At 37.1% G+C, this 14,944-nt stretch overlaps 1 protein-coding gene and 1 long non-coding RNA gene across 5 annotated transcripts in view; one reads left to right on the forward strand and one right to left on the reverse strand.

Annotated features, from left to right (window-relative positions):
• Positions 1-12,328, forward strand: part of LOC123384402 — a 34,667-nt gene extending 22,339 nt beyond the window's left edge. The window contains exon 2 of the long non-coding RNA XR_006595441.1: positions 11,154-12,328. This is a non-coding gene — a long non-coding RNA (uncharacterized LOC123384402). The remainder of the gene's footprint in view (positions 1-11,153) is intronic.
• Positions 1-14,944, reverse strand: part of RANBP2 (RAN binding protein 2) — an 83,008-nt gene that overhangs the window by 20,567 nt on the left and 47,497 nt on the right. For 3 of the 4 annotated variants that reach the window (XM_023251533.2, XM_045053971.1, XM_045053972.1), the window contains exons 16-20: positions 13,807-13,986; positions 13,640-13,723; positions 9,421-9,556; positions 5,758-5,852; positions 170-4,793 (exon numbers count right to left, since the gene is read on the reverse strand). In XM_023251533.2, the coding sequence (XP_023107301.2) occupies positions 170-4,793; positions 5,758-5,852; positions 9,421-9,556; positions 13,640-13,723; positions 13,807-13,986 (5,119 nt within the window). Of the gene's footprint in view, positions 1-169; positions 4,794-5,757; positions 5,853-9,420; positions 9,557-13,639; positions 13,724-13,806; positions 13,987-14,944 lie in introns of those variants that run through there. The other variant, XM_045053973.1, reaches the window with a different exon arrangement.

A 14,944-nucleotide genomic window follows, 5' to 3' on the forward strand; every position in this document is an offset into this window, starting at 1 on the left:
TTAGGGAGAAAAAAAAATCTGCACCACTATTTTTTCACTATTCACAAAGCTATTATAACCCAACTTTTACTAAAATGTTAGTATCCTACCAAAAAGTATATGCATCAAGCAAAATATTTACAAATTAATGGAAAAAAAATTCTGTTTATACCAAAGACTAAGTGCTTACCCTTTTCTGGTGTTTTAAATGTGTAATTAGTTGAGGACTCTTCTTTTGGAAAAGCAGCAAAAAGATTTTTGACTTTGCCATCTGAAGACTGTTTGCTATCTGAATTCTTCGTCTCTTCGCAATTAGGTTCCACTTTTCTTTCAGATTCACTCTGGACTACTGAACTGGCATCACTACTGTTATTTTTCAAAGGTGCATTAAAACTAAACCCAAACAAAGACCCAGTGGCTGAACTGTTGCCAAATGCAAATGGTTTTGATTTTTCGCTACTAAAAATACTTTTAACAGACTCCGAACCAAATACAAACTTTGGAGGAGAAACTACTGCTTTTGTTGTTGTTTCAGATGTGCTAGATGCTTCTCCAACTTCTGAAGTTGCATCTGCTGTGTCATCACCCTGAATTAAATCTGTCCTCTCTCTTGTGGTCTCTTCTAATACAGCTACAGCAATTTTGCCACATGGTGACTCTCTGGGAGTGGTTGAACGAGAAACATGAGGGGTTATCAAAGAATCTTTTTCTTGGGCTATTTTTGCTTCATCAAATATTTTCTTAAACGAATCTGCAACATCCTGTAGTTTAAAACGGACAGCTAAATGTTCTACTTTTCTTTCTCCATCTGCAAAATCACAGGCAGTCCACACCCACACTCGTTCTGTCCCTTTCATATTTTGCAAAGTCATGTCTGGAGTTATTCTGTGATTGGCACAAAGTTTTAATACCTGGTCCCTTCTCATCACTATGCGAACTTGCTTATTATCATAATTCTGTAAAATCTTTATATCACCAATGCCTCTTTCTTTCCACTGACCAACATCTTTATCATACCTATAGAGTTTTGCTCTGTGACTAAAAACAACTTGTTCATTTTCCTCACCACTGGACACTTCCACTAGATCAGGTAAAGGTACGACAGGTTCAAAGTACTGTCCATCTCTCTCTTCTTCTTGAGTAACATCAGATTCTTCATCGGTGCCAACTGAGGTTCCACTCTGATTCAACTTGGCAGGAGATTTAGATGGACTCAAAGCAGATTTAAAACTGAAGTTAAATCCTGTTGTTGACTCACCAAAGCGGAAGAGATTTTTCCTCACAGGGCTACTTGCCAATGGAGAAGCATGTACTGAACTACTGCTCACACTATCATCCAAAGCATCTTCCCTTAAATCATAGTTGTCCCACTCCAGTGTGGGCCCCGTGTTTTCGGGGTTTGGCTTGTTAGTTGTATCAGAGGCACTGGCAGCACCACCATCAGAGCTCTCATTCTCTCCATCAGTTACTTTAGTTTGATCATTTGTCAAAAAAGTTTTGAAATCTTTTAATCCACTCTTCATTTCTTCCGCTCTCTGGATTAACTTGGCAGCTCTGCCAGTGTCTACAAGTTTATGAGGAGTTTGAAGTGGTATATCTAATAGAAGTCGCTGGCATTCCTCAAATTTCTGCTTGAATTCTTCAGCCAGCTCTGGTGTTTTAAATTTTGCTGCCAGCTGCTCTAGTTTGGCATCACCATCAGAAAAATCGCTCGCTAACCACATCCATGCTCTATCAGACCCAGAGAGAGGCTTCAGGTTCATTGTAGTTGTTATCCAATGGTTGGCACATACTTTCAGTACCTGCTCTCTTCGCATTAGCATTCGCAGCTTGCCATTGACTTCATTCTTGAGAATTTTTAGGTTCCCCAGACCCCTTTCTTTCCACTGACTTATCTCAGCATCAAATCTAAATAATTTTACCCGCTGTGAATAAAGAACTTTTTCATCTTCTTCTCCTGTTACAAGTTCCACTTTTTCAGGCATCTGAACCACTGGTTCAAAATGGATGTCATCACTGTCCTCGGTTCTATAGGCATCATCATCTTTCTCAAGGTCAGCAGAAGTGTCAGCTTTATCAGCCATTTTACTGCTTTGTGATGAGAATAATTTTTCTCCCGCACCTGAAAATCCCTTGAAATTAGGATCTTTTTTGCCAAACTGAAATCCTTCTCCTGAAGTTGATTTTGCAAGATCTGCAAAGGTAAATGTGCTACCAGTTTGACCAAAAATCACACCATTACCATTCTTCTGATTACTGATATCCTGAGCCTGAACACCAGTGTCATTTTCAAGGGGCTTTTCATTCTTCTTCTCTTGATTTCCAGGCTCCTGAATGCCAAATTTAAACCCATCAGCAGACACAGGGACAGAAAAACTAAATCCTTCTTTTGTTGACTTAGGATCTGTATTAGAAGAACCCTGAAATGTAAATGAAGGTGTACTTTCTTGATCTACATGCCCAAATTTAAATCCTTGTTCTGTAGTACCAAATTTAAAAGCTTTTTCTGAAAAATTACTTTTAAATCCTGTTCCAACCTGACTTCCAGAAGAATCATTTAACTTAGTCTTTGAGCCCAGTGTGAAGGCTGAAGGAGCTTCTGCAATATGTTTATGAGTTGGTTTAGAGGAATTACAAGCCACACATTTCAAGGAAGAACTCTCATTTTGCACAGAGCAAACACTACAATCCCACTGTCCTTCCTTCTTGGTGAACATTCCTTCAAATCCACTCTTTGGAGCTTTGCTGGTCTCTGAAGTACTAAACTTAAAAGACGCAGGTGCTGGAACAGCAGAGGTGGGTTGACTCGGTTTACCCGGATTCTGACAAGCAACACATACTGTAGCATTTGCTTCATTTCGTACTAAGCAGAAATTGCAATCCCACTGTCCTTCCTTCTTAGCAAACATGTCCTCAAATCCACTCTTCGGGGTTTTACTTGTCTCTGAAGTTCCAAACTTAAAAGAAGCAGATGCTGGAACAGAAGACGTAGGTAAACTCTGTTTTCTTGGATTCTGACAAGCAGTACACTTTGTAGAACTTCCTTCATTTTGCACAAAGCACACACTGCAATCCCACTGTCCTTCCTTCGTAGAAAAAGCAGACCTGAAATCACTGTTAACAGACTTTGAAAGATCTCCTTGGCCAAATTTAAAGGAAGCTTGCTGAACAAATGAAGATCCACTTTTGTTGGCAGACTTTGCATTCTGGCATGCAATGCACCTAGATATAGTAGGTTCATTTCTTACTAAGCAAATGCTACAATCCCAGTGACCTTCTTTCTTTGGAGTCATCGGTGCAAATCTATCTGGAGTATTTTCTGGGCCAGTTGTAAGAGCAGAAACAGTTTCAACTAATGGCGGACCAAGGAAATCTTTCCTGTTTGGGTTTAGATTCTGGCATGACACACATTTCTTAGCAGTCGCAGCATTCTTTAATGAGCAGCTATTACAATGCCACCAAGACCCTTCTTTCTTTGCCATTTGAAATTCAAAATTCATGTTTCCAGCATCAGATTTGCAAATATCTTTGTTATCATGACTTGTGGGTTCTTTTGTAATTCTCAGAGACTGATTTGTGGTTGAGGCTACATTTGCTCCTAAGGCTTTTAAAATGCTCTGGGCCTCTTCAAATTTGCACTTAAAAAGTGCTGCTTCCTCAGGAGTTTTGAATCTAATAGCAAGTTGTTCTGGCTTGGGCAACTCATCTGCATAATCAAGAGCATGCCACACAAAAGATCTGTCGGAGCCAGCATTTGGCGTCAGTTTCATATCTGGACTGATGTAATGATTTGCACAGATTTTCAGTACTTGCTCTCGTCTCATTAGAAGGCGAATTTTACCAGATGTTTTATGTCTTAGGATTTTTACATTGCCAATTCCACGTTCCTTCCATTCTTTGGATTCTGCATCAAAACGAAATAATTTTGCACGGTTGCAAAAGAATTCTTCTTCATCTTCCTCACCAGTTTTTACTTCAATCTTATCAGGAAGAGGTACCACAGGCTCAAAGTGAGGGCCGTCATCATCATCATCACCATGGGCACTTCCTCCATCTGTTTCATGACTCTTGTTGGCCAGCTCTGGCACAGGTGTTCCAAATACTGATTTCCCTGGACCGTGGAAAGTAAACATGTCATCACTTCGACGAAAACCAGAATTTTTTTGCTGATTTGGACCCATGTTTTCAGTAAATGAAATTCCAGGCACATTTTTACTTCCAAAATTGAACGTATTTCGAGGTCCAATGGTTTGACTAGCTTTTGGTCCACTGTAGCTGTCTCCTTGCAAAGGTTTATCTGAAGTTAGGAGACCTAAAAGACTTTCATTATTATTGTAAGCTGTAGAAGGGGGCTGTGTCACAACCTGGGGTGAAGAAAAAGTAAAGTCACCATCATTTGACTTGAAATTTGAGTTAAATTTAAAAGGAGTTGGCTGTGTTGTATGTGCGGGTGCTGTCAAAGATGGTCTTATTCCTTCACCTGGCACAGGCTGAACAAAATTAGTTTTTCCAAATTCTATAACCTTAGATTCTGCAGATCTTGAAGCATGAGCTGCAACTGGGGGTTTTGTGAAATAACCTGGTTCTGGCAAAGGTGGATTTGTGCTTGTTTGTTGAACATTGTAATTAAAGTAATCATCACCCCTGGGTGATAGAATTCCTGTTGCAGGAGACTCAAAACGCAACGGAGGACCATACATCTCTTGAGAGAACATACAAGCGGATGAGCTTTGGACTGGTGGTGTGTGCATCTGTTGGGAATAGGCATATATGTGTTGTTGAGGTGGAAGCCTATTCATGCCATAAACTGGACCCTAAAAGAAAAAAAAAGTTAAAATTTTTTGTAGGTTGTCTACAAAATTACAGATAACTAGATGCAAACCAATTCTCACAAACCACAAATATGAGCATTATAAGGTAAAAATATCATTAGGGTATGTAGCACATTGTCAAGAGAAGACAACATTACTTACAAAGATACTTACAGTTATACTCCTTTCTTTAATAAAAACTGTCTTAACTAATGACAGAATCTTAAAAATCCAATTCTACAATAAATGCACAGAATAAATTTCTTCATTCCTAAATAATGTGTAAAATGATGTTAACAATAATGATGATGATGATGGAGACTAACATTTATCAAGCATTTACTAATGTGCCAACTGGGCACCGTTCTAAGCACTTAATATAGTATCTCATTTTAATATCCTCAAAAACCCTATGAATTAAGGGATTATTATCCTCATTTTACATATGAGGCAACTAATGCATAGAGAGATTTAAAAACTTGCCCAAGGTCACAAGCGAGCAGAAAGCCAAGGTCTAAATGCACCCAAGCCATCTGTCTTCAAAGCTTTATAATTCAACTATGGTTGTAATGCTGGGTGTTAATCGACACCTACATAGCCACTTTAGGCCTGAAATACTTACCACATAGTGGTTCAGCAAGGCCATTCTAGTCCTATTTCCGCCAAAACAAAATGATGAAGGACCCATCATCACCACCACCACCACCATCACCACTACCACTACCACCACCACCACCACCACCACCACCACCCCATTTAGAAAATATTGTAAATGTTCACACTCATTGTAACATAAAAATAAGATGAGTAGGAAGCATAAATTCTGTATCTGGAGAGAAATTTAAAATATCTGTATCTTATGGGACATATAAGTTTTAATGCTGAACTACTTCTTGAATTTCTTTGAAGGAAGCCTGAACAATTAAAAAGGAGATATTTATAAATGTATAAATTATTCCTTTGTTACCTTTGTGGGAGTAACATTAGCTGCTGGTCTGAGAAGATACTGGGAATTATATGCTGGTGACTGACTATAATATACTGAAGGGCCAGTAGTTGCAACTAAAAAAAAAAAAAAAAAAAAGAAAAGAAAAGAAAGAAAACAGTTAAAAAAGTCTATACTATAGTTAAGACTACCTAGGCAAGAACTATAAATTACAAAAGCAATAGAAATCAAAGAAAGATTTAACTATAGATTTTTAAAAATTTCTATACATCAAAATATACCATAAAGAATACCAAATGACAAACTAGGAAAAACCCCTAAATATGACACATGAGGAATAAGAGAGCAGCACCACAGTGGTCAACAAGAACAAGCCCCTCACAACAAGCACCAAAAAAGGAGCCAAGAAGAAAGTGTTTGATCCGTTTTCTAAGGAAGATTGGTATGATATGAAAGCACAGTCTACGTTCAACATCAGAAATACTGGGAACACACTAGTCACAGGAAGGATTTAAGGAACTAAAATATACATCTGATGGCCCCAGGGCCACATTTTTAAAGTGAGACTTAAAAATATGCAGAATGACAAGGCTGCATTTTATAAACTGAAGCTGAAAATGTTCCAGTCAAAAATCACCTGATAAATTCATGGAAAGAATCTCACAAGTAACACAAAATGTGTTCCTTTGCTTAAAAAAAAAAAAAAAAAAAAAAAAAAGGCACATCATGACTGACACTCATGCTGATGTCCAAACTATTTGCTCCACCTGTTTTGTATGAGTTTCATCAGGAAACCAACACCTAGAAGACATTCATGTTCATGGCAAAGCCACCACAATCATTTGTTTGATCTGTTTTATGAAAGTTTTATCAGAGAACAAAACCTAAAGACCATTTATGCCTTGACATGGAAGAAATGGAAATCATGATCCAAGAGGTGCTAAACAACTGATTCTAGAAGGCCCTGAAAAAGACCTGAAAAAGACTAGCCAGTCTATTTATCTTCTCTTTATAGGGATTAGAACAGTAAAAATTGCTAAAGAAGCTCGTTTGAATTTGGAAAACTAATGGACTGCCTGGTAAAGATGGTTATTTTGGAAACACTCTGGGGGAGAAAAAAGAAACAGAACACAGAACAAGTTGATGGATATGACCCAAGAATCATAAAGTCTGAAATTTAACTAGTGACTTTATCAGTAACTAGTGACTCTTAATAGTGAACAAATAATTAAAGTTCTTATAAACCTACTAAAAATAATCTAGTAGAAAAAAAGCACCAAACAAACAGATAATTATGGAAATACAAAAGATTATAAAGTGTTGAACATGCCCAGTATTAAAAAAATGAGAACTGGGGCGCCTGGGTGGCGCAGTCGGTTAAGCGTCCGACTTCAGTCAGGTCACGATCTCACACTCCGTGAGTTCGAGCCCCGCATCAGGCTCTGGGCTGATGGCTCAGAGCCTGGAGCCTGTTTCCGATTCTGTGTCTCCCTCTCTCTCTGCCCCTCCCCGGTTCACGCTCTGTCTCTCTCTGTCCCAAAAATAAAAAATAAACGTTGAAAAAAAAAAAAAATGAAAACTGATACCATTTTTGTTTTAAAAATTGGTGGTTTTTAGAAACTGGTAATAATTAACACTAAGCAAGAATGCAATGAGGTAGGCACTATCAGATATTGGTGATAACAGTATAAACTGGCATAGCTTTTCCAGAAGGCAATTTCCCAACACAGAAGTATTTTTTAAATACCCTAACAATCCTAAGAATGTGCTCACAGCATTATTTCTAACAGCAAACTGGAAATAATAAAGAAATAAAATTTGTAGTACTTCCACATGATGGGATACCTTGTATTCATTGACAGTATTTTCAAAAAATATTTAAGAAAAATGCTCAGAACTCTAATATTTAAAAAACAGATTACTCATCTACATATAAGACAATAATGATAAAAATATCACTAAAAATTCTTTATGTAAACAAAGAGAAAGAACCAGAAGGAAATGCTCCAAAATGTTAATAGCACTCTTTGTGGTACAGTTAGTTTTTAGTTTATTTACACAGTTCAGTACTTCATTTCCTATAAGCTTATTAATCACTCTTTTTTAATTATCTTATTTAAAAAGACAAGAACTATCTTGGTATATTTTTACTGTTATTAAGAAAAACAAAATCTATAAACACAGGAACGGCAAATGGGGGACTTGAGCTCTCCACCTTGTAGGGCCACAAAACTGCTTTGTGACCTTGTCAATGAGGTGTTTGGGGTCTCCATTTTTCTCAATTGTAAAATGAGGATGTGCTGCTTCTACACATTTCATAGGGTAATTGCAAGAATAAAATGAGACAATGTGAATGTTATGTTTAACAACCAGAAGACCTTTTATGTCTGTACATAGAAGAAATGGAAATTGTGACTCAAAAGCTGCTAAATGATCAATTCCACACAGCACTCAAAAAGCCCTAGAAAAGGCTAGCCAGTTTACTTATCTTCTCTATGCAAGGCTCTATACAGTGCACAAGGTTTTTAAGTGAGCAGTGTTTGAACTCTTGACATCTCATGTATTTACCTATGACTTGTGACATTTAGTAAGTGTGACTTTACAAAAATTTCCTTCCTATTATTTTTCCTGCATTTAGAAGACACTGTCACACGAGGACAGTGAGGCTGCCTTCAATATGGCCCTATGGACCATCACATAAATGTGCTCATCTAAACTGGAACACACTATTCTAAATCATCCCTGGTTAAAAAACAATGGGGGGAGGGTACTATTACCATTTCAGAATCTATCTCATTTAAAAAAAAAAAAACATTTTTATCATTTCTGGTGGTCTGTGGGCAACATAATCATACTGGTGAGTGGCTTTAAAGTGAGACCACTGAAGTTTAAACTCTGGCTCTACCAATAACTAGCTGTACAATAATGGATAAATTGCCTAACCTTTCTAAACCCACTTCCTCAACTATAAAAATAGGATTCATAATGGTAGCTACCATTCTGGTTACTATGATTAAATAAAATTACATGCGCAAACCACTTTTGCACACAGACAACCCACAGGAACACCCTTGGTTCATTGTTTACTAAATACTCTAAAGTAAATGCCTAATATCCACACATATACAAATGCTCACATAATCATGTGAGGCAAAGTTTCATCTCCACATTTGAAACACACAAAACGGCTCAAGAGGTCAGTTCTAGAGACCACAACTTCAAATTCCAATATGGTCCAGCTCCCCCTCCTTCCTTTGTATAACCAACCACTGTATTTCAAAATAAACAAGATTTCCTATGAATGTCACACATCTAAGTATATCATCAAAGTAATTCCTGAAGAGGTTTTAATTAGCCATCTCTTAATGCACAACAACATCAGGTAACATTTCCCAATTATAAGAAATTGTTCTATCTCAGTCTCAGCTTCTCTGAGGTATGTATGGAGGGGTTCTTTCAGTCTTTATATACACAGGATCATAGAAAGCTTGTTTTGTTTCTATTTGGAGTTATGAAAAATCTCAGTAATACCATACACAGCTTAAGAAACATATAAGCAAACATATATAAACATGTATATAAACAAATGTATATAGACAAGGTGAGTTCACAAGTTATCTATGTAAAGGAGGGGGAAGTACAGTGATTTTACTAAAAACTGGAATTATCCAGTTGCCAACTAACCTGTTAGTGGAGCCCCATGAAAAGTCTGTGATCCCTGATATCCATCAGGCACTGAATCTGGTCCATAATTCTCTGTAGGCCAACGATGAGGGGACCCTGAGTTACTGCTATTTAGTTTCAACTCCTGCATTTCTTTCTGTCGGAAGAAAGAAAACAACCGTAAGCAATTTTATCATGCCAGAAACAGTGCTAGAGCAAACACATATTTTAAATGTAAATACCCGATGATGCTTTTTTAGAGTTTTTATATTCCAGTAAGATCTGAGTACCAGGTACTGATTTAAGAAAATCATCCTTAATTTGTTAAAACTTATTTGTTCCCATTCTTTCATTCCTTAGTACCATTACCTAATGCATTCGAGGTTAGTTAGAGTTAGCTATCACCTAAACAACTGATAACCTCCTAGATGGCCTCATCTCCATTTCCTTTCCACACTTACCTAAATTAATCTTTCTAAAGTTGAGTTCTAGCCAAGACACCTCCTTGTTCAAAAATACAAGTACCTATAAATTACACTTCTCTGATATTCTTGGTCCTCAGAAGTACTGTCCCAACCGTCCTTCCACCGCCTCCTTTCCACAATGCTTTCCTCTCCAGTCCATCTGGGCTACTCAATGTTCCAAATTACCTCCCACCACTAGCTTTCTGCTTACGCACATCTGATATAACAAAACACTACAAATCCTTCAAGGCTGATGCTCTAATGATCCACTAGGAAAGGGAAAACAACTGATATCTTCTCAGAATATATTATATACATACAATAATACAGACCAGGCACTGTACTTAAGTTCTCGATCCTTATACAAATAAGCAATATTAACTCACTTCTTAAAATGAGGGGGAGAAAAAAGACGCAGAAAACAGCAGTTGAATTCAAACCAGATTTTATTCCAAAAATGTTTTCATAATACCACCCTGCTGCCTAGACAAAACACCAGACACACTGCTTTCTAATAATAGCTATGTAGCTGGTTATCAAACCGCTGTTTATAGACAACTAAATGACACCCTCCACAACCCCAAGCTACAAAATGTCCCTTTCAAAACAGGTACTTATCAAGAAACTATTCCTTTTCCAAAGAAACTACAGTGGTATCAGTCGACAGGTCACTTTTTTTTTTTTTTTTTTGACGTTTATTTATTTTTGAGTGAGAGAGACTGCACACAAGCCAAGGAGGGGCAGAGAGAGAGGGAGACAAAGAATCCGAAGCAGGCTCCAGGCTCCACACCGTCAACACAGAGCCCGATGCGGGGCTTGAACTCATGAACTGTGAGATCATGACCTAAGTCCAAGTTGGACACTCAACTGACTGAGCCACCCAGGCACCCCAACAGGCCACTTTTTTAAAAACAGTATCAAATATTTGTATATGGGCCCAGGTATCTGACCAGTTATAAGTGAGGTCACAGATCCAGGATGTCTGCTTTCTTCTTCTACAAGTGCTTTCCAATAGATATTTCCCAAAGCCATATATACTGAGATAAAAAATATCTCAAACTTTCAAGTTAAATAAAATTTTCCCCATCCAACTATCTACCGTGTTTATTAGCCCAGATGCTGCACATCCAAAAATAAGAAACTGATAGAATCACCTGGAAAAATTTAGTAGTCTCTACTGGTATCTGGACTGTAGTTCTGAACATGCAATTATACTATAATCATGATTTTTAAAATTCAAACAACTAAAAAATGTGCTAATAACTGGTTTCAACAATTCTCACTTTACAGATGAGAAGCCAAGCAAACAGAAAAGAACTGCTTGGGTCAAGAGCATTAATTAGTGGCAGAGTTACTACTAGAACCCAGCTTTTCAAGAACATAGAGTAATGCTCTCCACAGAATACAATGCTGGGTGCCTGAAACACATTTAAGGTAAGAAAAGACTGTACAGAATATCAAAATAGGCCATGATTATATAAAATTAGCATACAAAATCTCTGTGCAAATTCGAAATTTTGTTCCCTTCCAAACAGTATTTTTGTTAAGTCTCACACATTGCTGATAGCACTGTAATAACTGAACACGTATCAGGATCTCTTTGCTGTAACTTTAAAAGTATGACCAATTTAATTCTTGCCCAATGAGCATGAAACAACCTACTTATAGTTCCAATTCCAAAGAAGTAAATAAAGCTCCTCTGAGCCTTACTTAAGGTTACTCTCATACAGCTAAAATAAAATCATGAATAAATAAGCATTTCCTTACATAATTAAGTCCAATTCATTCAACAGGATTAAAAAGATAGACTTTCTGAAACGTAGACCAATACCTAGCTATAAAATATGACACACACAACCAGTCTGAGAAATGAACTAGACCAAAGTATAATTAGTTTTACTAGTTCAATTCAATCACTTGGGAACCACCTCTACATCAGGAATGCTGCTATGTTTTGGATAAAAGAGTCTTTCCCTTGGAAGAATTCACACCTGGTGAGGAAGCAGAAACAAGTAATTTCAAAAATATGGTTAAGGCCAAAAGACACATGACAAGATGCTCAACATCAATCATCATCAGGGAAATATAAATCAAAGCCACAACGAGATATCACCCCACCTGTCAGAATGGCTAAAATCAAAAACACAAGAAACAGTTAAGTGTTGGCAAGGATGTGGAGAAAAAGGAACCTTCACACAATGTTGGCAGGAATGCAAATTTGTGCAGTCATTGTGGAAGACAGAATGGAGGTCCCTCAAAAAATTAAAAATACAATTACCATATGTTCCAGTATTCACACTACTGGGTATTTACCAAGAATATAAACACATGAATTCGAAGGGATATATGCACTCCTATATATACTATAACATTATTTACAACAGCAAAATTATGGAAGGAACCCAAGTATCCAATGATAGATCAAAGGATAAAGAAGATGTAGTGTATGTGTATGTATACACATACACATATACACTGCGGAATATTATTCAGCCATAAAAAAGAAGAAAACTTTGCCATTTGCAACAACATGGATGGATCTGGAGAGTATAATGCTAAACAAACTAAGCCAGAAAAGGGCAAACACCAGACAATTTCACGCATATGTGGAATTTAAGAAACAAAACAAAGAAATGGGAATGCAAGCTGGTGCAGCCACTCTGGAAAACAGTATGGAGGTTCCTCAAAAAACTAAAAATAGAACTACCCTACGACCCAGCAATTGCACTACTAGGCATTTATCCACGGGATACAGGTGTGCTGTTTCTAAGGGACACATGCACCCCCATGTTTATAAGCAGCACTATCAACAATAGCCAAAGTATGGAAAGAGCCCAAATGTCCATCGATGGATGAATGGATAAAGAAGAGGTGATATATATATGTATATGTACACACACACACACACACACACACAAAGAAGAGGTGATATATATATGTATATGTACACACACACACACACACACACACACACACACACACACAGACGCAATGGAGTATTACTCGGCAATCAAAAGAATGAAATCTTGCCATTTGCAACTACATGGATGGAACTGGAGGGTATTATGCTAAGTGAAATTAGTCAGAGAAAGACAAAAATCATATGACTTCACTCATTTGAGGACTTTAAGAGACAAAACAGATGAACATAAGGGAAGGGAAACAAAAATAATATAAAAACAGGTAGGGGGACAAAACAGAAGAGACTCATAAATATGGAGAACAAACTGAGGGTTATGGGACGGGCTGTGGGAGGGGGGGATGGGCTAAATGGGTAAGGGGCACTAAGGAATCTACTCCTGAAATCATTGTTGCACCATGTAAATTTTAAAAAATAAGAAATAAAATTTTAAAAACAAAGAAACAAACCAAAAACACAGACTCAACTATAGAGAACAGATAGTCCGTTACCAGAGGGAAGATGAATGGGGGGGAATGGGTGAAATAGGTAACAGGAATTAAGAATATATTTATCTTAATAAGCACTGAGTAATATATGGAATTACTAAATTACCGTATTATACACCTGAAACTAATATAAATGCTATGTTAACTACACTAGAATTAAAGTTTAAAAAATTAAATTAAAAAAATAATTAAAAACATAGGAAAAATATGGTTAAGTGTCAAGGTAGACGTATGCAAAACAATATGCATAACTCTATTGTAGCATGGCAAAGGGTCATTTTGAATGGCTTTACAAAGATGTGAGGGAGTGGTGAAGGAAGAAATCTTGGAACAGAAGAGACACAGTTTAGAGATATTAAGTGATCTACCTTAATGGCCTCTACTTGCTGGCAGATCATTTTCAATAAAGAATTTTGATCTTCTGCCCATCGAGGTGGTGTTTTGGGAGAATACTAAAAAAGTAACAAAATAATATTTAAAACATTTAGAATAGAAATATATTCTGCAATGGAATAATTCATTTCTTTGTACTTACCTTGTAACTTTTACTTGGTGATAAAGAATATTTGGTGGGAGATGGTGTAGAATGTTTTACTTCTGAATCTACATTTCGAGAAGAACCATTTTTATAAAGCAGGCCTCCTTCACTATAATCATCAAGTTCCTGCATGACTGAGTTAAGCATCTCTTTTACAGACTCCAGCGGCACAGGCAACTAAAAACAAAAGGCATGAATCAAGTTTGCAAAAATAAACAACTCTGAAACAAATACAAAGATTTTATCTTACGGATGTGCTTCTATTTTCTTGCTCTTGTATAATAACCACTCTACATAGGAACATAAGTGAAACTGCTGTGTAATCTAAAGTCTTCTGATTCTAAAGTGTATGATATATCTACCCCTGCTATTAGCCATAATAATGGTAGAGAAATGTTAACTTAGGAAGATTTTCCCACATGAACAAAATAAGCTACTGATTTTTATTGATTGTGAATGGGGAGAGAAACACAGGTGCTAGAATGCACCAGACAATATCAATCCTAATTTAAGAGCAGCAACATGAATTAATCAACAAAATACTTGGAAAGTTGAGTACAACTAAAGTTAATAACATCATGACAGTCTAAAACTGCTGATAGTTAAAAAAAAAAAAAGAAAAAAAAGACAGTTCACAGCAAATGGTAAAGAGGAGGAGAAATAATCTGAAAAGTGTCAGCAACTATTTCTGATTTCAGTGAAATGTTTAACTGCAAAATTCATTAACAGCAAAGCATTAGGCTGCAATATTTACTTTGAGTACATTGCCAAGGTAACAAAAATAAATGTTCTGCCTTAGAAATCTTTTATTCCCTAACAAGTATTTTTGTTAAGAATAAAAAGCTAGGTTCCCAAGTTTAAAAAACACCACACCGGGGCGCCTGGGTGGCGCAGTCGGTTAAGCGTCCGACTTCAGCCAGGTCACGATCTCGCGGTCCGTGAGTTCGAGCCCCGCGTCGGGCTCTGGGCTGATGGCTCAGAGCCTGGAGCCTGTTTCCGATTCTGTGTCTCCCTCTCTCTCTGCCCCTCCCCCATTCGTGCTCTCTCTCTCTATCCCAAAAATAAATGTCGAAAAAAAAAAAAATTTTAAAAACACCACACCTAAGATAGAGCAATGCTAATTGAACATTTACAC

This window comes from Felis catus, chromosome A3 (assembly GCF_018350175.1).
Source record: "Felis catus isolate Fca126 chromosome A3, F.catus_Fca126_mat1.0, whole genome shotgun sequence".
Lineage (NCBI taxonomy): Eukaryota > Metazoa > Chordata > Mammalia > Carnivora > Felidae > Felis > Felis catus.